Source organism: Lepus europaeus, chromosome 22 (assembly GCF_033115175.1).
Source record: "Lepus europaeus isolate LE1 chromosome 22, mLepTim1.pri, whole genome shotgun sequence".
Classification (NCBI taxonomy): Eukaryota; Metazoa; Chordata; class Mammalia; order Lagomorpha; family Leporidae; genus Lepus; species Lepus europaeus.
Window position 1 is genome coordinate 11487297 of NC_084848.1, and position 22309 is coordinate 11509605.

Here is a 22309-nt window from a genome sequence, read left to right on the forward strand (position 1 = left end):
TGTATCTGGGGAGTCGGCAGAGACACTGACTCTCAGAAGTAATGAAAACAAGCTGCTGTCAGGAGCCCTTGGTTTCTGGACAGATGGGATTCAGCAGCTCGGATCAGCCTGATGCCCTTCCGTGAGAAGCAATAGAGATGGGAAATCAGCGAGGTGCTCTCTGGGGCCCTCGGGGGTTAACATTCAGACAACCCACTTGCTTCTGGCTTTCTCTGCACTTCCCTAAATGAGATGGATTTGGCCTCTGTGGCCTGTCCCACTGACAGTGTCACATGGGGACCTTAGTGTTGCTCAGGGAGAGTGCTGTGTCTCTGAGTTACCACCAGTGATGGGAAGTCCGTGGTGGGGGCTTTCCCCCGCTCTCTGACAGGGAGCAGGAGCAGGACCATAAGACAGGTACAGCAGAGCCTCAGACGACAGATGCCCAGAGTGCCACATGAACCCCCCCGAGAACTTTTCCTCCTTTCTCAGCTCCCAAAGCTTCCTCCAAACACCTGCCAACAGGTCTCACCTCCAGGACCTCCATGTTTGGGTCACACCACCAGCACTGGGCTGTAGTGCTTGGGGGATTTTAGATAAACGACCCGAGGTGCCAGGTTCTGTAGTCCCTCCTGCCCTAGTCTCCTGCCCCTCAGCAAACTGGCATGGGCTGGCTCACCACCTGCTCCCCTCTTCCCCTTTGTTTTCAGGCCAACCGGGACGCTGTGCTGAGCAGGATCCCCGAGCACAAGAGCGACCGCCTCATCAGCCTGCAGAGTGCGTCTGTGGTCTATGACTTACTGACCATTGCTCTTGGAAGAAGAGGCCAGTATGAGATGCTGTCGGAGGTACAGCCGCCGCGTCTGTGTGGCTTCCGGGGCTGGCTGGGGGGCAGGAGGGAGTGGCTAGGGGCGGCGGCAGGTTGAACTTGGTGAAGAGCTACATGACCTGGTCCTGCGCCCCCTCCATCACTGGCAGCCACATGACCTTGGGCCAGTCATTTAATTTTGGCAAAAGGGGAATTGAGCTAAATGACTGGGTAGAGGAGTTGACGAGTGGTCTCTTACTGCACGTGGTCCGTGGGGCCCCAGGCTGTGAGTTCGTGTGTGAGCAAAGGCAGGCTTGTCTCAAGCCCCTTCTCTTTCCGGGTAACGTCCATGCAAGCCAGAGCCTCCCAGCTGTGATGTTAAGGTCCTTCTACAACAGGGCCCGTCTGTGGTATCAGTGCGTGCCTCCTGGAGGCCGGCAGCCTCAGGCAGGGTGGATCATCAGGCTGTCAGAGCTAGCATTAGTCCTATGGGCTAGAATTACAGACGAGCAGCTTTCACTGGCTCAGAAGGGGCCCTGGTAGACTCCAGACTCCGTGGCCTTCTCATTCCCTCGGCTTAAGAAACGCTGAGAACGGAAGCTTGCTGGCCGCCTGGTTTCAGAAGCTGCTTGATCTCAGGCTGCGGTGGAGCTGTGTTACTGAGTCGCTGCCCAGAATGACAGATTCCACCATGGGAAGGCTAAATAAACAACGAGATCATTTCATCTTTCCTTTGGCAGAATAAAAAGATTGAGGTTAGAGAGAGCGCTTATTTGGTTAAAACGAACGTTTCTATGTGATTTATCTTTCTCTTTCTAAATTTATACCCATTGCAACAGCCCCGGGGCACGAGGACAGGGAACGAAATGCAGTCACAGACTGGCTGAAATCAGATAAGTGCCCGGCTGCCTGCCTGCCGGTGCCTCTGCACGTTGGGCAGGAACCTTGGGGAACAGATGGGCCTGCATGGCCTGCGTCTGTTTTTAGTCTTTGGTTTGGTGACTGTGCAGGACAGCAGCTACTCAGCCTTCAAAACAGCCCCTCACGCCCGGCTGTGTAAAGCCGCACAGATGCCCCCCAGCCCCCGTATCTTTGGCGGGCGTGCGGGACTAGGGCTGGTCTGAGCTGTTCATGGCTGAGTCGTTTGAGCTCTACCCAGGGGCCTTCTCTCCTGGACCTGTCTTCCCTACCAGCTTAGTTGCTGTCAGTCAGCCATGTCCAGTGGGTCGACTGGGGACGGTGGTGGGGACAGTGCCACCCAGCTCGCAGTCCCGTTCTTTTGAGGTAAACTTGCCTCCAGACAAACCACGTGACACCTGCCCTGGGCCCAAGGCTGAGTGTCTGCTTTCCCCAGCTTGAAAGTTGCCTGTGTCCTGAACAGGTGTGAGGAGCCCTGGGCGGCCGGCTTGGTTGACAGGCTGGATGCCCCTGCCCTGGGCTTCTCGTCATTCCTTGAATGGCTCCAGGGGGACGGCTGTCACCTCAGCACCGTTCCTCTGCCAGCCGGCAGCCTGGGGCATGTGCCTCCTCCCAGCCCAGAATGCCCAGGCCTTGTTTTCACCCAGATGGCTTTCATCTCCATATCCCTTGTGGCGGTGCCCTAACGCTGGCACCGCCGGACGGTCTGGTCGCCTGGGGCCTTGCAGCTCGAACTTTCACCCTGCAAGCCACGTTTAAAATGGTAGAGACGGGGCCGGCGCCGTGGCTCACTTGGTTAATCCTCCGCCTGTGGCGCCGACATCCCATATGGGCGCCAGGTTCTAGTCTCGGCTGCTCCTCTTCCAGTCCAGCTCTCTGCTGTGGCCCGGGAGGGCAGTGGAGGATGGCCCCGGTGCTTGGGCCCCTGCACCCGCATGGGAGACTGGGAAGAAGCACCTGGCTCCTGGCTTCGGATCGGCGCAGCGCCAGCCATAGCGGCCATTTGGGGAGTGAACCAATGGAAGGAAGACCTTTCTCTCTGTCTCTCTCTCTCTCACTGTCTATAACTCTACCTGTCAAATAAATAAATACATTTTTTTTAAAAAAATGGTAGAGACTGAGCCAAAGCTTAGACAGGTGGGGGACAGGGAGACATCCCATGGAGTATCTCTTGGAGCCCCTTGGGATTTGTGTCATAGCTGGGTGTTATCTTTTAAAGTACAAGCCAGGTGGTCAGATTTACTTCCTGAGCGCCTGCAGATGCTGTCACGTGCTTCGTGCCAGGGGCCGTAACGAAGGCCAGGGAAGCAGCCATGAGCCAGGCGTGGCCCCTGCCACGGGGACCTGGGCCCGGGGAGGGCACAGTGCAGGCCGGGCGTCTGGCAGCTTCAGCCTCCCTTGCTCTGTCTCCTCGGGCAGTTGAGCTTCCCCCAGCAGACATCTGACACCCACGCTGTCTCAGATGTGGCTCGAGAGAGACGCAGGCTCCTCATCCTCCTGATGTGAGACTCTGGGGAAGATACTTGGCCACTCTGAGCACAAGGCTCGGCAGGCATAGTGGGTGTGAAGTGGCCAGCACAGCCGGTTTGTGACACATGCCATTCCATCCCCCTTGGGTCCTAAGGGAGGATGGATCTGAAGTCTGTCTCCCTGGAGTCTGTCTCTCTGGAGCTAAAGGGCTCCTCAGTAACAGCCCTCAAATTTCGGAAGACGGTTGTCACTTTGTCCCTTTTCCCAGCATCAGGTGCCACCATTCCTATTCCAGGGCTCAGCAAACATTCTCCATAGAGAATCAGATAATAAGTATTTTAGCCTTTGAAGGCCAAGGGGCAAAATCAAGGACAATGTGTATGTATAAGAGAGAGAGCAAATCTCCCTGAATGTTTTATTGATAAACTTCAAAACTTGAGTGCCATTTTCATGAAAAGAATGAGGTTGTTTGCACGACACGGGGGATGACGTTTCAGTTCAGAGTTCCTCTCCCCCAGCTGATGGCCAGAGTTCATCCGTAAGAACCATCCTCCTCTCTGGGAAACGGGCAGTAACTCAGATGAGGCCCTCAGGCCGTGGCGCAGTGACCTCTGCCCTGGTCTGTTCTGATTGGTTGCCATCGACAGACTCTTTGTGATTCACCCCCGTGGCCCTCCTTCAAGGACAGTCAAAAGATTGGATCTTAACCCAATCTGTATGGATTCCTTCATGCGAGCACTTAGTGGGCACTTGCACAAACCGCCCATGTGTCCTGCGCTCAGCTCCTTCCTTCTCTTCGTAGTGTTTGCCCGGGGAAGCTACAGCACAGGTGAGGGGAGATGGGTGGAGACATGATGGTCAAAGGTGAGCGGCATTTGAGGAGGGGGTGGGATAGGAATGGAATGCCCATTTCTTGGACTTAGTGCGTTTTCCAAGAATAACAAGGAGCAGCCACTTGAGCGGAGTAGCAGGTGGCGTTGTGTTTGAGTAGGGCCCTGGAGCCCTTGCTCACGCCACAGACGTGGTCAGGTCCTCGCAGATTCCACGAGAGAAGGGCGGTGGGCAGGCAGCATCCAGCGTCCACCTTCTATAATAAAATCTGTGACCTTTGAAGAACAACCCCCTCTCTCCTGCTCCCCCCACAGCCAGAGGCAGTGCTATCCTTTGATTTAAGTGTTTGCCAATGCAGTGAACCCCTGTGACTCCTCTTTTCGAAGCAGCCTTGCTGTTCTAAAGGAAAGAGAAAAAGGGGGAAGAATGAGGTACAGACTTTGCTCTGTTTTGTTTCCACTGTGAGGGGAGAAAACTTGAGCATGCCTTGACGCTGACTGTGTTTGCGCACAGCCGGGTGAGGGCAGGGGTGGGGAGTGCTTGTGTCTGTAGCTGAGAGTCCCAAAAGCTCAGCAGACCCTGTAGAGTAGGTCTCTCCCTCCCCATTTGAATTTGTGCTTTGATGTTCAGCTCATTAAGAAATCAGAACTCAGAACTGCACAGAGCTGAGACTGGGTCTGCCCCCTGATGACCCTGTCTGTGTTCTGGGTCTTCATTTCCACACCTGTCAATAAGGACGGGCCTAGATGAGCCAGTGCCCACTGAGACATGGCAGCAGCTTGGAGAGCTTCCACTGCTGAAACACGGAAGACAGGAGCCATTAGCCATGCACCGTGTGAAGCTTACAGGAAAACGTGGTCCACAGCTGCCCAGCGTCACATCCGTCAGCCCGAGTGCCGTGGTGCGGGGCACAGGCCGTCCTGAAGCCTCGGAGGGCCTGTGGGGGCTCCAGGGTCCAGCCATGCTGTCCCCATGCGTGAAGTGCGGAGCAGCTCACTGTGTCATTTGCTCCATTCCTGGTGACGAAGTTCGACCTGGGCTCCTGGCTGTGTGTGAGGGGCTCTGGTTGTTTTCTTTCTGCCCCTCCCCCATGGGTTTTGGACGCTGAATCTCACTCTGAAGCTCCAAAGCCAGACTTTGGCAGCTCTGTGCCTGTGGTGCCGTGCAGCTGTTGCTGCCACGCACTCAGTGTGTGTAGCCAGGCTTGGCACACGGGAAGGTGACTGTGGAGTCCCCTTCTTGGGTGCTCTCGTTCCTGGAGCCCCTCCGAGACGGCTGTGTACGAGAGGCTGCAAAAAGAGACCGAGGCATTTTTGCGAGTGACATTTTGCCGGCCACTCAAGTGATGAGGATGCCATTTAGGGCCTAATTGTTGCTCTGCCAGATAGTCATGGTGTTACACGAGTGCTCTGTGGCGTTCAGAGAAGGAGGCAGTGGTGTGGTTACAGCAATGGACCTGTCTTTCCTGGTAGAAATAACACCGCTGCCAAATCCGTCTTCTTGTCTTGCGAGGGAGGTGAGTCAGAGATGTCACCTGCTGCTCTGTGTGGGTGACTCAGGGATCTGAGCTGTGGCTCATTTCCCCCTTCCCGGCCTGCACTGCCCTCAGCACGAGTGCACCCGGACCAGGACCTCGCTCTCTTCCCCGCCCCTCTTTACCATCTGCCGGGGTCCCTGCCCCCTTCCCAGGGGCTCTCCTCCCACCTTCAGTTGGATCCTGCAAGAGCTGCTACTGCGGACTCTGTCTCCAGAAAGCAGCATCGGCTTCTAGAATGTTGGTGCATTCAGTCTGAGCCAGACTTGCTTATGAGCATTTCCCAGGTATTTGCTCACTTGCCCCTGGAACCACCCTGAGCCCGCAACTGGGCTCCCCATCGGCACGCTCTGCCATGCTGGCCTGGTGATGCCGCAGCCTCTCACCCAGCCCCGTGCACCAGACACGACCGTCTCAGGAAAGCCCATTGTCAGCAGTGCCCCTCCCTCTCTGGAACTGCTGTCCAAAGGGGGTCGGGGGGTGCTTTCGTTCTACTGCTTGTGTTCCTGTTTCCCACCCCCCAACAGCCTTAAAACCGGGCATTTCAGACAGGACTTAGGGTTCCTAAAAGGGCAGCCGAAAGGAATCGGTGAGCAAACAACCCGTGTTAGGGGTGGGGAGCCAGGTAGCAAGTGCTCCTGGGGAGAAGCCAGCCCTTTATCCTCAGTGCGCTCACTTGGGCCGTCTCCCTCTGGATGGAGGGATGGAGCAGCTTGGGGTGTAAATCCTCTTGATGTTTTGGGAAACCTAGGGGAGGACAGGTTTTATGTATTTATTTATTTATTTATATATTTATTTTTGACAGGCAGAGTGGACAGTGAGAGAGAGACAGAGAGAAAGGTCTTCCTTTTCCATTGGTTCACCCCCCAATGGCCACTGCAGCTGGCGCGCTGCAGCCTGCACACCGCACCAATCTGAAGCCAGGAGCCAGGTGCTTCTCCTGGTCTCCCATGTGGGTGCAGGGCCCAAGGACCTGGGCCATCCTCTACTGCACTCCCGGGCCACAGCAGAGAGCTGGACTGGAAGAGGAGCAACCAGGACAGAATCTGGTGCTCCGACCGGGACTAAAACCTGGTGTGCCGGCACCGCAGGCAGAGGATTAGCCATAGAGCCGTGGCGCTGGCCTGTTTGTTTGTTTTAAGATTTATTTATTTATTTGAAAGTCAGAGTTACACAGAGAGAAGGAGAGGCGGAGAGAGAGAGAGAGAGAGGTCTTTTATCCGCTGATTCACTCCCCAGTTGGCCACAATGGCCAGAGCTGTGCCTATTCGAAGCCAGGAGCCAGGAGTTTCTTCTGGGTCTCTCATGCAGGTGCAGGGGCCCAAGTACTTGGGCCATCTTCCACTGCTTTCCCAAGCCATAGCAGGGAGCTGGATCGGAAGGGGAATGACTGGGACTCAAACTGGCGCCCATATGGGATGCCGGCACTGCAGGCAGCGGCTTACCCACTGTGCCACAGCGCTGGCCCCAGGACGTTGGTTGTTAAAGAGAGGAGAGAGAAGGCCAGATCGGGGAGGATGTGAACTGTGAATGAGGCTGCAGTGTGGAGGAGAGCCTGCCCTGCCTCAGCCCGGCTCCAGTGGGACATGGGCTGTGTGTGCCGCCGGCTGCCTGGTGCTTAAGGGGCCCCCATCCTTCCCAGCCTCAGGATCCCAAACAGGCCTCAGGAACAGGGGCCCCGAAGGCAGTGGCAGTATCGCTGAGTCTCAGAACTAGTTTGGGGAACACGTGGCCCCTTGAGGAGCCTGTCTTAGCTGTCTGCAGCCTGAGCGGGCCTGGTAAGGGGGTGTGCAGAGGCAGCAGGGGTGTGGGTAGGCATGCACACTCCAGAACCGCACTGCCCCTGCCGCGTCTGGCTCTGCCACTAGCTGGCTGAGGCCTGTGGAGTCGCTGAAGCCTCTGTGCTCGCGTGTCCTCACTGTGCGTGGGGGGCGAGCCCCCACCTGCCTTGACCCTGGCCTCTCATGCGATGCCCGCGTGCCGCAGTGCTTGTAAGTCGAGCCTGGCTACAGCTGCAGTGTTCCCCACAAGCCTGTTCGAGAAATAAACAGAAACATACATTCTCACCCACTTCTATGAATTTGTGCCCTGTTTTCAGGGCTCTCAGATGGAATCCTTTTCTAAAGCGAAGCAACGTTCCAGGAAAGGAAGAGTCATTTCTGACGCAGTAAACGTGAGGGTTCACACACTGGGTTTGGATAAAGGATCAGAGTTACGCAGGTGTTGTTTTCTTTCTGATCATAAGAAGGCAAACATGACTGGAAGGGGGTGATGGCCAGCCTTGACTTAGCGCTTCCAGGCCCACACCTGAGGCACTGTGGGAGCACACGCAGCGCTACAGGTCGGGAAGTGCTGGAGCAGAAGCCATGTGGCTCCTTGTTGGGGGCTGGAAGGTAGGGGTTGTTGGGAGAGGGGCTTAGGCATTTGCTCAGGGAACCATCAGGGAGAAAAGGAACGTGTGGATCTGCCCGCTCGGCTCACGGCACGCACCTGCTGTGCAGGCTGCAGCAGACACCCAGGAGGCGAGGCCCTGCCTGGCTGGAAGCCCTCCTCAGGCCTGACCACCGGGAGTGACACCTGCGGCCCCTCCCCTTCCTCCCTGCTCCCAGGTTCAGGGCCTGGCAGGTGTGTCACACCCCTGCTGCTTCCCTTCTATCTGCCCTTACAGAATTGGGAGAGTTTTGGAGAGATAGCAGCCAAAATGGCAAAGGCCTTCTTGGGGTGCTCAACTGGGTGCTCCCGACATCCCCACTGGCCCTGTGTTCTGTGATTCCACTGTTGGCGAGGGCGAGGGCCACCCCTTGGTACTCTTCTTCCGCACAAGGATGGAGCTGTATCCCAGCTTTCTCCCGTGGGCTTTCTCCCCTGTGGGATGATGAGCATGCTAGCCTTTGGCAGGCAAGGAAATAGGATGTGCTCTTATTTATAGCATCCGGCTTTCTGATTCCGAAGACAACTTCAGCTGCTGAGCTCCTCTGTTTATCAGGAAAACAGTTGATATTTTTCATTCCTCCTTAGCAGAAGGAGGAGAAAAAGGCACCTGAACATTGCCGTGTCTGGGTGTGTGTTGAATTCCTAGTGGTTGTGTTGCCTTAAGTAGTTGAGTGCAGCTCCCAGAACCACCCCCGTCTTTGGTGGCTCCTTTGCCTGATTTCAGCCGCGGTGACATCATTCTTCCTTCCTCTCCTCCATCAGCCAACGTTGCTTGCCTTCCTCTCCCTAATCCCTGTCCCCCCTGCTCATCCCAGCCGTGCCACCTCTCACCTGGACCAGCTACCCCCAACCCCTCCTTGCCATCCTCCCCCCTCCCCCCACCACCCCAGGCACTTCCTCAAGGCACAAAGCAGCTGCTTGTCACTTGTCACTGTAGCAGCAGGAGTCAGGTCGGATCCCAGCCCCGCCACTCCGTGTGCGTCCTTGTGAGGGGGTGTCCAGATGCTGTGAACAAAGCCAGGATGTTGCAGCTTAACCACATACAAGTTGATTTTGCAGCCCCTACGAGAAATCTGGAGGGTGGTAGCAGTTCGAGGCCTGAGTGGCAGCCTCAGCTCTCTGACTTCAGAGGCCAGGCACTTCCTGTTTCTGCCACATCATTCTGGATGCTTGTGATAAGGGAGAGTTGGCCTAGGACCACGAATCTGGAGGTGCAATCACCGGCCCCACCCATGTGAATTCCAACTGCCTGCTTGTCGTCAAGCCACTCCCATCCTGGGATGCATTTCCATATTCTCTCACCTGGGACTGGGTAGGGGTGGTGGTGGTGCCGTGTAGCCATTCTCCTCCTGACCTCATAAGAGGCTTGCAATTAAGAGGGGCCTTTTTCTTTCTGCAGGCCAGGAGCAGACGGGGTACTGAGGGGCTCTCTCTCTACCTTCCCTTCCCACCCCTTCCCCACTCCTCATCTATGCCCACACATGTGTGTGTGTGTGTGTATGACTGTGTGTGTGTTTGCTTTCACACCTTTTAAATAAACCTTATCACTTTGTGCACCGCATGTATGCCTATACTTCGAGTGCTTCTCCAGGTAGAAGGCATGGACCTAGAACGAAAGTTAGACCCCACTTCAGTTGTCCACAAGCTTGTCCCTCCTGGCAGCCTCACCTTGCCGCTCCAAAGGCAGGGCTGGGGCCGAGTGTGTGCTGGCCGAGGACGCGTTTCTCTGCAGGGCTCTCCTGGGAGCCTCACCCGGAAGCTCTGGCTGCTCCCCAGTGTCCAGCGTGGAGCTCCGGGACTGCCCCTGTTGTTGGCTCACGGCCGTTGTCCGTGTTGCTTGTGATCTGTAGATACCCATCCTGAAACATCACCGGGCGTGCAGTAGGTGCTTATTCCCTGCTTGTCGCTTCACTTCGCCTGTTCCCTGGCCCTCCCTCCTTGACCTTCTGTATCCTTGAATCCTGACAGCCCCACCTGCACCCTCCTCTGCTCGGGCTGGTGTCAGAGCATCACAGAGAAGGCAGCGGGGCCCACCCGCACCAGTGTCTGAGGGGACCCCGCTGTGCGCCTCTGTCCCATGCCCCTGCGGCTCTGGTTGTCATGTAAACCTTTCCAGTTCTCTGTTTAAACTCCCAGCCCTGCTCTTTGCCTCCCACCCCACCCCTACCCCCGACAGGGAGAGCAGTGCTGGGCGAGGGGCTGATGGCAGGATGCCTCTTCAGGGACCTGCTCTGTCCACCCTGTGGGCCGATTTCCCACCTCAGTCTCTACTCTCTGCTAAAAGGACAGGGCTGACGTTCCTACACGGGACCAGGGACTCCAGGCTGTCCCATCAGTGAAAGGCTCAGGAGGACAGGGACAAGGGGCTCCCCCTCCCCACATCCCACCTTGCCCCTCACCCCAACTCATCTGCTCATCAGCCTAGAGCGCCCGCACGCCCCTCCTGCCCCTCCCAGAGCTCCATCCCCGGTGACCGCTGTTGTCACCCCACTGCTGCCCCTGTGCCCGCCACTCCTCCGTTTTCTGGTCCATCACCTTCCATAGAGATGACGCCCAAGGTTCTGGCCGGGTGGCATTCTCTTGGGAGCTCTGGGGGCATGGGGGAGGAAAGTGGAGTTTGTTCTCTTCCAGTAGCTCCCCCACTTTTCTCAAGTGTGTGCCTAGATTGTCGCTGCTCGGCTCCAGTGCTTCCACCTGGCATTTCACACTCTTCCCTCTCGCAAGCACACACAAGGCCTTCTGTGCCATGGGTTTCTCCCAGGTGTGCAGGCGAGAAACTGGGGGGCCTCCTTCAGCCCCTCTGCTCACCATTGCCCCCTTCCTCCTGCAAAGACCTCCTGTCCTTGATTCTAACTTGGACACATTTCTTGGTTCTAGAGCCCCTGACCATTCTCTCCACCTTGTCCCTGGCCTGCCTTCGTTGCAGCTTTAAACCTCACCACAGTCCTTATGATCTTTCTACAGCTCTGATGTGACCGCATCACCCTCTGTGCAGGGACTAGAGGCTCCTCCTTGGGCACGCTCAGTGCCAGCACCAGGGAAACAAAGAAGCTGTGATTTAGTGGCTTCTGGCAGTGGGGCAGGGCTGCGGCAGGAGGGTGGAGAAGGCATGACCTTCACAGGGAGTTGTGGTGGTGAGAGGTGCAGGGGCACGGAGCAGGGAGAAGCAAAGCTGGGGGAGGGAGTGAGATGGAACAGCGCTGAGACGGAGCTGCTACAACACGCCCTGGGACACGGCTCCGCCTGTGCCCTTCAGCCTGGTTTTCTGTGGCACCACTGGCCACAGCCAAGGCAAAGCCAGTGAAAGCTCGCCCTTCGCGCCCTCGCGTCTCTGTGCCGCCTCTCTTCCTGCAGCTCTGCTTAGTCAGTCAGGGCCCAGCTCCGCTTCCCTTTTCCTGGGTGCCGTTCCCGACTCCTGGGGTCACTCCCATGGCACTTGCCCTGTCTCACCTCGAGTCCCTGAGCATTTTTGGCCTGTGTTTGAGTTGTTGCAAGCCTGCCTCTTTCCCTGTACCAGTCAGAGCTACCTGAGATCAGGGACTGGGTTTTGGTGGAGTGAGTGTTGTCTGGCCTCGGGCAGGGTGCACGGTCCACGTGCAGATTCCTTGGCAGGGGGGCAGGTGGAGGGTTACAGTGTAAGCATTGAAGGGCAGGGAATCTTGTAGGATTCTCTTAGTGTGTACATGCACGAATCCACACTGTCCAGTTGAGACAACTCTTAGATGTCTGTGTTTGTTTTTCTTCCCAAACCAGTGCTTAGAAAGAGCCATGAAGTTTGCCTTCGAGGAGTTCCACCTCTGGTACCAGTTTGCTCTCTCGCTGATGGCTGCTGGGAAAGTAAGTGGTCCTTGGCAATGTGCTTTTCTTTATGTCCATAGCTGTCATTGGCTTTCCTGGAATGATACAAGCCACGCGGAAGGCTGACCCACCGTGTGCAGCTCTCCCGGCCTGCTTTCTTCATGAGCCATCAAACTGAGTTGTCTGGGGGCTGAGTGGACCTGTCACTAAGAACAATTCTGAAACATTTGCCTTTTTCTAGCCCCTGTGACTGTGTCTGGGCCTGATCTAAAGACAGGCTGACCCTGTCTCACTTGCAAATGTTAATGTATTCCTGGAGGAGACACTTTGATTATATTTGGCAATACAGTGTATTGTACAGGCCACATGTGATACTGGTTGGAAGTGTGGGCTGGGACCCCAAACGGATGTCTTATCTTTTGTGATCACAGAAGCACCCACTGTCTGTTTTTTTCTTATTTGTACAATGGCTCCACTCGAAAGGAGCAAAGTTAGGGCAATGCCAGGGGGCACCCCCACTTGCTCGATGCAGAGTTTACTCCCTGGTCCCTCAGAAACCCAGGCTCTGGTCCTCTCTGTCCCCAGGCCCCTGCTGGGTTGGGCTCACAGTTGGGAAACCTTATTCAGAGGGCACCTGCCCACGCACCCTTCTGGGAAGGCGCTAGTATTTGGTTCTATAGACAATTTTGAGTTTCACAGAAATAATCTCCTCTTGCCAAGTCCGCCCGAGCCGTGAAGGTGCTGAAAGAGTGCATCCGCCTGAAGCCTGACGACGCCACCATCCCTCTGCTCGCCGCCAAGCTGTGCATGGGCTCCCTGCACTGGGTGAGTCGGGCCGCGGCCTCCAGGGCACTGCCGACCTTTGTCACATCAAGGCACAGAGAGATAGTGGCAGGCATCCTTCAGTGACCCAGAGACCAAGCTGCCTCGGGCCCCAGACTGTGGCCCCCTGGACTCCTCAGGCCTCCCCCCCACACTGAGGAGACCGATATGGTCCTGGGCCACTCTGGGTTTTTCTTTTTCTTTTTCATGAGAATGTGCTTTAGAAGTAGCAATAGGGCGAATGTTGTGGCTCCCTGGGCAAAGATGCTACTTGCCACACCAGCAGCCATTATTGGAGCACCAGTTTGAGTCTTGGCTGCTCTGCTTCTGATCCAGCTCCCTGCTAATACGCTAGGAAGACAGCAGAAGATGGCCCAAATACTGAGGTCCTTGCCATTCATGCGGGAGACCTGGATGGAGTTCCTGGCTCCTGGCCTTGCCCTGGCTCAGACCTGGCTGTTGCGTGCATTCACAAGGTGAATGCAAGATCTCCTCTCTCTCTCTCTCTCTCTCTCTCTCTCTCTCTCTCTCTCTCTCTCTCCCTCCCTCCCTTCCTCCCTCCCTTCCTCCCTTTGTGTCGCTCTACCTTTCAAATAAATAAATGTCTTTTTTTTACATAGTAGCATTGATGAGATAGAATTGGAATTCACACTCACATCCATCTTTGCAAGGATTGGAGGCCCAGAAAGCTGTGCTCCTCGGATTGTTCTCCGTTGTCTAAGCCTGGGTGTTGCTATAAGGTAGAGGCACCCAGCCGTCTTCATTCCAGTCCCTCACACACCTTCTTCCTCAGATGCTCTTGTTCAAGCTTGATTTTGGCGTTAACCTGACGTGTAACCATTCTGATACCTATCTCCAAAGTCTAAGAGTGATAAATAGAAAGCTCAGAGCTGTCACTGAGCCAGTGCTGTAGGTAATTGCCACTTAGGGTGGAGTTTTAATTATGTCCTCTGATTTCATATCAAGATGAGTGACAGGAAGAATTTGCTCCCTGCTCACTTGGGTTTCTCCCAGTCAAGGGCCTGCTGCTTGTTTTTTTCCCACGTGTGCTCACCTTGCAGGAGATAAGCCTTGTGAAGAAAGTGCTTCATTTTTGTTCAGTTTTGCTTGGGAAAATGTAGAAAGAAAAAAGACATCTTGAGAGAGCAGACTGTCACCTGACAGTCAGAGTCGGGTGTAGTCCTGTAGGTTTTGACAGTCCGCACATTGTCAAAGAGAGGGCCCAGCTCGAGACTTCCAAGAGTGGGTGGAGTGGACCCTGCCTTTGGGTTTGGAACTGGCCGTTTCCGGCAGCAACTCTGCTGCCCTGTGTCTAGCCTGGGTTGCTTTATTACTATAACCTATACAGCCCTACGTGTCCAAAATAAGACTGTTTTTAAAAAACATTTATTTATTTGAAAGGCAGAGAGACACAGTTCTTCCATCTACTGGTTCACTCCCTAAATGTCTGCCAACAGCCAGGGTTGGGCCAAGCTGAAGGCAAGAGCCAAGAGTTCCATCCAGGTCTCCCATGAGGGTAGCAGGGACCCAAGTACTTGAGTCATCATTTGCTGCCCCCAGGGGCATTAGCAAAAGCTAGACTGGAAGCACTGAGCAGCTGGGACTCAAGCCAGCACTTCAGTATGTGATACAGGGTCCCCTACTGCAGCACAACCCGCTGCACCGTAATACCTGCCCCAACTTCTTTTTTATTTTTCCTAAAGATCCAAGTAACAAGCCTTATGTGTATTTTTTCTTACATTTTTGCTATTAGCAGTTTCATGTATTGAAACATCACATAGCACCCCATTAATATGTACAATTCCTGTATGACTGTTGAAATTTTTTAAATGAAATTATTAAAGACGGGAAAAAAACCAAGACTTTTCCAAAAGCCATCAAATTTTGAAATCTTGCTAATTTTAAAGCTAAGGAATTGAGCAAGAGGTCTTGACGTGGGTGTAGTTCACAACACGTACATTTCCTCACTAGAATCTGCTGGTGCAAGGTCCATGTGTTGTGTGTTATAAAATAAATAGGTAAAGCTTTGAAATTTTTTTTTACTAAAGGTTTGTTTATTTGAAAGGCAGAGTAATAGAGAGAGAGCACTTCCATCTGCTGGTTCACTCCCCAAATGCCCACAATAACCAGGGCGGGGCCAGGCAGAAGCCAGGAACCAGGAACCCCATCTGAGTCTCCTAAGGTGGTAGCAGTGGCCCCAGTACTTGAGGTACCATTGGCCACCTTCCAGGTTCAGCAGCAGGAAGCTGGGTTGGAAGTGGAGCAGCCAGGACTCCAACTGGCACTCTGATATGTGTGTATCCCAAGTGGCTGCTTAACCCACTGTGCCACAACAGCTACCCCCTAGTTTTGTAACCACTTGTCACAAAAAGAATCCAAACCTAATTGCATCCTTAATATCATTTTCTTAAAAGGCCAAAGCATAAAACACCACCCAAGAACTTTATTCTTTTTTAAAAAAAGCTTTATTTATTTTATTTGAAAGACAGAGTTGCAGAGGCAGAGGCAGAGACAGAGAGGTCCTCCATCCGCTGGGTCACTCCCCAAACGGCCACAACAGCCAGAGCTGGACTGATCCGAAGCCAGGAGCCTGGAGCTTCTTCTGGGTCTCCCATACGGGTGCAGGGGCCCAAGGACTTGGGCGATCTTCTACTGCTTTCCCAGGCCATGAAGAGAGCTAGATCGAAAGAGGGGCGGCCAGGACTCAAACCAGTGCCCACCTAGTATGCTGGCACTGCAGGTGGTGGCTTTACTCCCTACGCCACAGCGCTGACCCCAAAAACTTTTTTTTTTATTGTTTGACAGAGTTATAGACAGAGAGACAGAGAGAAAGGTTTTCCTTCCGTTGGTTCACTCCCCTAATGGCCACCATGGCCAGCACTGCGCCGATCTGAAGCCAGGAGCCAGGTGCTTCTTCCTGGTCTCCCATGTGGGTGCAGGGCCCAAGCACTTGGGCCATCCTCCACTGCCTTCCCGGACCACAGCAGAGAGCTGGACTGGAAGAGGAGCAGCTGAGACTAGAACCCAGCGCCCATATGGGATGCTGGCGCCGCAGGCGGAGGATTAACCAAGTGAGCCGTGGCGCCGGCCCAGCCCCAAGAACTTTATCCTTACAAAATATATTTAATTCTACTTCTTAGTAGCTGGTACAACTTCATCACAGAACCAATCCATAAACAGTAAAGATGGAAAGAAACAAAAAGCATGAACATGACTTTGGAAAAGAAGGCAAAAGAATGATTAGGGAAACTTTAAGGGGCAGAGGGCAGGTGGGCATCCTGAGGAGGCTCAGTGGGAATCATCTTCAGAGAGGCTCATCCGAAATCCTCCTTTGGCAGGAGATGCCTGTGGGAACTGATGCTAGGAATTCTGCAGGTTTTGTTGTTGTTTTTAACTTGTCTCCTTTTTCAGCTGGAAGAAGCTGAAAATTTTGCCAAAACTGTCGTCGATGTGGGAGAGAAAACATCTGAGTTCAAGGCCAAAGGCTACTTAGCTCTGGGGCTCACGTACAGCCTGCAGGCCACTGATGGTGAGAGAAGCCCCACCCCCGGGGGGGGCCATGTCTGCTCAGCAGGACCCCACTGTCCCCTTCTGCCTTAGGAGAGCGCAAAGGATCATCTTGAGGCACCAGCAGAGAGATGGTTCCCTCAGCCCAGCCTTGCGCCTGTCCCAGCCTAGTTCCTGGCCCCCGCCATCCCACGTGAAGGGGCATTAAATCTTAGGAAGAGGTGCATAGCAGAGTTCAAGGGCAAACACTCCCACGTAGCAGCACCGTCCCCCTTCTCACACCTCCATTCACACACATGTGCAGTGGGGCGTCTCCCCGCACAGCTAGGCTCTGAGGTGCTATGCTTCATACCCCTCGCGTGTGCTTGGAGCTGTGGTGTAAGGGCTTCTGTCTAAAAGCCAGATCTTAATTATAGTTTTCTTGATGAAGTTTCAGCCATATGTTTACAGGAAATACAGATTGTTTTTCTGATTTCTTATTATTTGAACATGTTGTTAAATATAACACAAATACCAAAAAAAAAAAAAAAAAAAAAATCTCTGAAACAAATGTATAACAACGAACGAGTATGAGGCAAAATACCCTGCTCAAGAGCTCGAACCCCACTGGCCGCCCAGGGAGGCCTCCTCCTGTTCCCTCCATCGCAAGCCTGCCTCCCCACTTTAGGGAAAGCACCATGCACACTTCTGCAGTACTTCCTTCTTTTTATTTACTTGGTAGTTTTGGAATCTATTTGACAAATTACTCCGGTCCTTTTCCCCAGGTCCTAAAATATCAAAGACCCTGGGGAATCTGAGCATCGCAACTGCCTTTGGGGGCTGAATTTCTGACTAAGTTTCCACATTCGCAGGACTCATTGGCCGTACTCAGAACCTTGCTTCGAATGTGGTAGACTTCCAATGAAGAGTGACTTTAATGTCGTGGATTTGTCCTTGTACAATGTTCTTAGTTCAGAGCGTACCCCTAAGGGGCCCTGGAACTTTGGGAGGGTCACTTGGCCCCACTGGGTCTCCTCTTGAACTCGTGGTTCAGTTGAGTGGCCCTGCAGTCCCTCCTGCGGTCACTGTTGTTCTGTGTTAGGCCTGGACGGTAGCAATGCAGGGCTCTCAGTCCCGTGTCAGACTGGATTTGTTGGACAAGCACCTCGTGTGGCTCCGACCATAACAGCTTCCTCCAGGACCTTTCTTCTTGCCCCTTTTCCTTCCCAGGCAGGCTGTAAGACTCTCACATGCCCTGCAGGGGGATAGTGTCAGCTCCCAGCCAGGGGCCTCACAGTGTGGAGCTGATTTCCCAGTACCAGTGTTGGGTATGCCTGTTCTTTCCATGTGTTCTCACCAAAGTATCAGTGGGCCTCACCAGAGTAACAGTTGCCCAATTGGGAATTAAACTGGTGTTTCATAGCATCAAGCTGGTGCTGTTGGCCCAGGATCATCACTTGCTGGTGGTCTTGATCCAACCTCACGGGTACTTGGATCTCATCTGTACCAGCCCAGTGGAGTCCCATCTTTACCCACAAGGGCCATGCCTACACTCAGAAGGACAGACATGCCTCCTGGGGTTCCCAGCTGGTCTTTGGAAGATGCCCCCCATAAGCCAGAGGCTACAGAGAGTGACTTCCGGCTCCCACTTTCCCCTTGGCATGGTTCATGTGATAGCCACCAAGGGCAGGTCTCTCTGGTCATGTGATAGCCACCAAGTGCAGGTCTCTCTGGTCATGTGATAGCCACCAAGTGCAGGTCTCTCTGGGGTGGGATTGGGCTTCATGTCCTGTCTTCTACAGTGCCTGCTCTAGGACTGGGCACAGGGAATCTTAGCACTTGTGGTTTTTAAGCCAGTTGCATGTGTAATTTTTGTGATGACTTATTTGCCAAAAACTCCCTGATCTCCCATGCCACTGACTAATTGAACCCTTTTCTTAGCTTCTTTGCGAGGGATGCAGGAGGTCCTACAGAGAAAGGCGCTGCTTGCATTTCAGAGGTGAGTGGGAGTTCATCTTTTCACTCGGCTGCACATCATGACACCAAAGTATGATAAGTATAAAAAGCAGAGATATTTATAAAGATTATGTAAACAGTGTGTTACCCCTGGGAGGCTTTTGTCTTGAGCATTGAACATGCATTATCAAACCTTGCTGCATCACTTGTTGCTGCATAAATCTGCCTTCTTAAGCTGTTATCCATTGGGGCGTATTTTATTCACCCCAATAAAGTAATTCCAGCTTGAGAAAGATAGACGCTTTGTGTGTCTAGATAGATGATTCCTTTATTAGAGACATTCATCATCATCTAGCAAAGGGCTCGTTCCTTTCTAGATTGTCTTTGACATGCCAAGCTGTAGGTTTTTGAGTTAAGAAATGGAAAAGCCAGATATTGGAAGCTGAATTGCTGTTAGGTCAGCCCAGAGAGCCTCTCACCCTCCTTCATACCTTATGCTTCTCTCTTGTCATGCCTTCCTGAAATAAGAATGCTTTATAGTTACAAACAGTGCTCTTTCATGGCCTCGTTGATTTGCCCCTCACCCCACACAGCTAGACAGGACCAGCAGAGACAGATGCACAAGCTGAGGGGTTACCAGTCAGGGAGATATCGAGGCCAAGGCAGAATCAGTGGTTCCCGACTCTGACCCACCACACTGTACTGCCCTAGTTATTTTCCTCTGACAGATACCATAAACCGTTAAAATGAACTCACTGCCTGAAAGTATAGCTCCTTGATGTGAAGTCTAGACTTGGCACTGATCCTGCCACCTTAAATCTATCTGAATTTCCTTGATTTTTTTTTTAAGATTTTTTATTTTATTTATTTGACAGGTAGAGTTACAGACAGTGAGAGGCAGAGACAGAGAGAGAGTTATAGACAGTGAGAGAGAGAGAGACAGAGAGAAAGGTCTTCCTTCCATTGGTTCACCCCCTCAAATGGCCGCTGCGGCCCGTGCACTGCGCCGATCCGAAGCCAGGAGCCAGGTGCTTCTTCCTGGTCTTCCACACGGGTGCAGGCGCCCAAGCACTTGGGCCAGCCTCCACTGCCTTCCCGGGCCACAGCAGAGAGCTGGACTGGAAGAGCAGCAACCGGGACAGAATCTGGCACCCCAACAGGGACTAGAACCTGGGGTGCCAGCGCCGCAGGCGGAGAATTAGCCAAATGAGCCACAGTGCTGGCCCCAAATTTCCTTGATTTCTTGGAATCTTGTTAGAAACTTAGTTATTAAAAAGTTTCATGAGGTCCCTTGATGCCCGATGTCCTTTATTAGATTCTTGCCTCAGCGCTGGGGTTGCCGTCACTCCCATCAAGGTGTCCTTGCACCTCCTGTCCCCTGGTTTGGGTTTGTCCGCAGCTCTCTCATCTCATTCCCGTCTGTTTTCTGTCAGCCTTGTGCACAGCTTCCGCTCTCTAGCCAGTCTCGGTCTGGTTGATGACACAGGCACCAGCCGACACCTGCAGACAGACCTCCTGTCTGCCTGCGGCTCCTGTTGACATTCTTCAGCCAGGAGTGTAGAAAGCATTTCCATTTCAAACGATATCGAGTTCTGACTTCTGCAGTCCTCCTCTGTAAAGCCCACACAAGGAAGCCCAAGAAAGCAGTCGTTGCATCTGCTTCGCGTTCCTGCGATCAGCACGTCCTGCCGGCTCTCTGAGAACAGCCGGGCGGTGGTCTGCCCCGGCTCTCTGAGAACAGCCGGGCGGTGGTCTGCCCCGGCTCTCTGAGAACAGCCGGGCGGTGGTCTGCCCCGGCTCTCTGAGAACAGCCGGGCGGTGGTCTGCCCCGGCTCTCTGAGAACAGCCGGGCGGTGGTCTGCCCCGGCTCTCTGAGAACAGCCGGGCGGTGGTCTGCCGGGAGCTGCCAGCGTCCCTTCGCATTATGTAACAGCTGTTCCCTTGGCCCGATTTCCCTTTTCTCTTTCTTTTCAGCTGAGGTCTCAATTCAAAGAGATTTTTTTTTCAAATATTAGAATAAGGAGTAATAAAAGCCCACTGACCCAGCTGATTATACGGTGGAAGGCAAACCTGAATTGAAAAAGAATGTTTTCAAAGGAATAAAATTATTTTGGTTCAATCATACATTAATTAACTAGGACTATGCTAGTGAATTGCAGTCCTAACAAAAATCTTTAAGGGAAATATTTTAAGTAAATAACAATGATTTTAATTACTTCTTAAATGGAAGTGCATAATTTAAAACTAGTAGGATGATAAATACTTTTCCTACTATGTATTTTGAATATTCTCCCCACAATTCTGCTGATACTATTGTTTTGCGTTTTTTAATTTAAAAAGAATAATGGAACTCAAAAGGGATGGAATTACAGATCCAGCAGGTGAAAGGTAACTCTCCATCATGACTGCAGCCCGGATTCAGACGATTTTCTTTCTAGTGAACTCCAAGAGGTGATTTTCGAAGACACCCAAATTGCAGGGCTGAGTCTTATTATGATAATGTCAGCTGTTCTTACAGAAACTAAACCCAAGCAACTGCACCACTTCCTTTGTGCTGTGCAAAAGTATGGTGAGGAGAAACAGTGTCGCCCCGCTTTGTGGAGGTGATGCAGTGGGTTCAGTGGCCACTCCTGGGGGCTCTCACAGCCCACTGAGCACAGCAGGCCCCAAACAGGTGCATCGCTCTGCAGTACACGGAGAGCCGGGGCCTTTCCCCCAGGAAGAGGCGGCACGATGTCATTCGTGTTTGTCACTCATGGTGGCAGTCACACTTTGCTGTCTCCTGTCCCTCCTCACTTGAGTTTGCTTTGGGTGTGCGGTATGCTTTGTGTGTGGAGGGTGACAAACCATTCCGATCTGTCAGAGACTGAGCAGCTTCCCAGAGTGTGGAACATTCGGTGCTAAACCAAGAAAGTCCTGGGAAATCCAGACAAACTGGTCACCCTCTGTGTGTAACTAGCGGCAGGTTCCTGAGAATTCTGTCTAACCAGAATTGCAAGTTTCCTTTGTTAATTCATATACTAACCCCACATCTGCTGTACTTAGGACTAAAGGACACCTATGGAGCTCGGCTAAGTGAGGTATATTGCACAAAATCCAGGCCTTGGAACGACACATGCTACATTCCATTCCATCTCCACCACCTCTTTTGCTATCTGGTCTTGGACAAAATGCTACGTAGTAGAGAAGTCAGGGATTGTAATTATTGTTAGAAAATGCCTGATGGACCAAGGTCTAAGGGATCAGCCTTCCCCATGCTCTGGGTTCAGTTCCACAGAAATTTGGAGCTTGAGTCCAAGAGAGTGCTGGGGTGGACCTCGCAGAATCTGGCTTCTAGCCAGGTGTTCGGGCAGCCTCATCCCATGCCCCCACCAGTGGCCCAGCATGCCGCTCCCTGGGCTCTGCTGCCACTGCACTGCGGTGACCACTTTGGCTCTCCCCTCAAGAAGAGGCACTTGTGTGATCATCTGCAGGCTCCCTGGAGGCTGACATAGAGCCTGGCATCCTAGCAGGCACGGCATTATGTAGACAGATGTGCTCATGGGTGGGTGGGTGGATGGATGGATGGGTGGGTGGATGGATGGGTGGGTGGGTGGGTGGGTGGATGGATGGATGGGTGGGTGGGTGGGTGGATGGATGGATGGGTGGGTGGATGGATGGATGGGTGGGTGGGTGGGTGGGTGGATGGATGGATGGGTGGGTGGGTGGATGGATGGATGGGTGGATGGGTGGGTGGATGGATGGATGGATGGGTGGGTGGATGGATGGGTGGGTGGGTGGGTGGATGGATGGATGGGTGGGTGGATGGATGGATGGGTGGGTGGGTGGGTGGATGGATGGGTGGGTGGCCTCTTCACAGGAGAGAACTTGAATTAATGGGCACAGAAGTGCTTTGACAAGGGACGCATTTTGTGAGCATCTTTGTGACATTCTTAAGTCCCTGGATTTCTCACAGCAGCCTGGCCAGGTGCCCGCTGTGTGCGAATGGAGTGTTTGGGCTGCTTAGATCCCTGTGCAGAGTTCGGCAGGCACAGCCTGCACCACTTGATGGCTCTGCCCATGGCCACTCCAGAGGGCCTTTGTCACGGGAAGCCCCGCTGTGGAAGGAGTTGCACGTGACTGATGCGTGTTTTCCGGAGCCGTCTCGGCATCGCTCGCAGCACCCTGTCTGGCTTGGTTTGCCATGCCCCTTGTTTCCTTTTTTCCTGCATGGACCAAAGTGGTCCGTTAAACTCATTAGCCAAATTAGCAAAGTAAGGTTTTTAAAATGTTGA

General features: G+C 53.3%; 1 protein-coding gene across 4 annotated transcripts in view; it reads left to right on the plus strand.

Annotated features, from left to right (window-relative positions):
* The window catches only part of TTC7B (tetratricopeptide repeat domain 7B), a 230798-nt gene that overhangs the window by 123148 nt on the left and 85341 nt on the right, over positions 1-22309 (plus strand). For all 4 annotated transcript variants that reach the window (XM_062181833.1, XM_062181834.1, XM_062181835.1 and 1 more), the window contains exons 9-13: positions 690-827; positions 11727-11810; positions 12492-12596; positions 16005-16122; positions 18021-18078. In XM_062181833.1, the coding sequence (XP_062037817.1) occupies positions 690-827; positions 11727-11810; positions 12492-12596; positions 16005-16122; positions 18021-18078 (503 nt within the window). The remainder of the gene's footprint in view (positions 1-689; positions 828-11726; positions 11811-12491; positions 12597-16004; positions 16123-18020; positions 18079-22309) is intronic.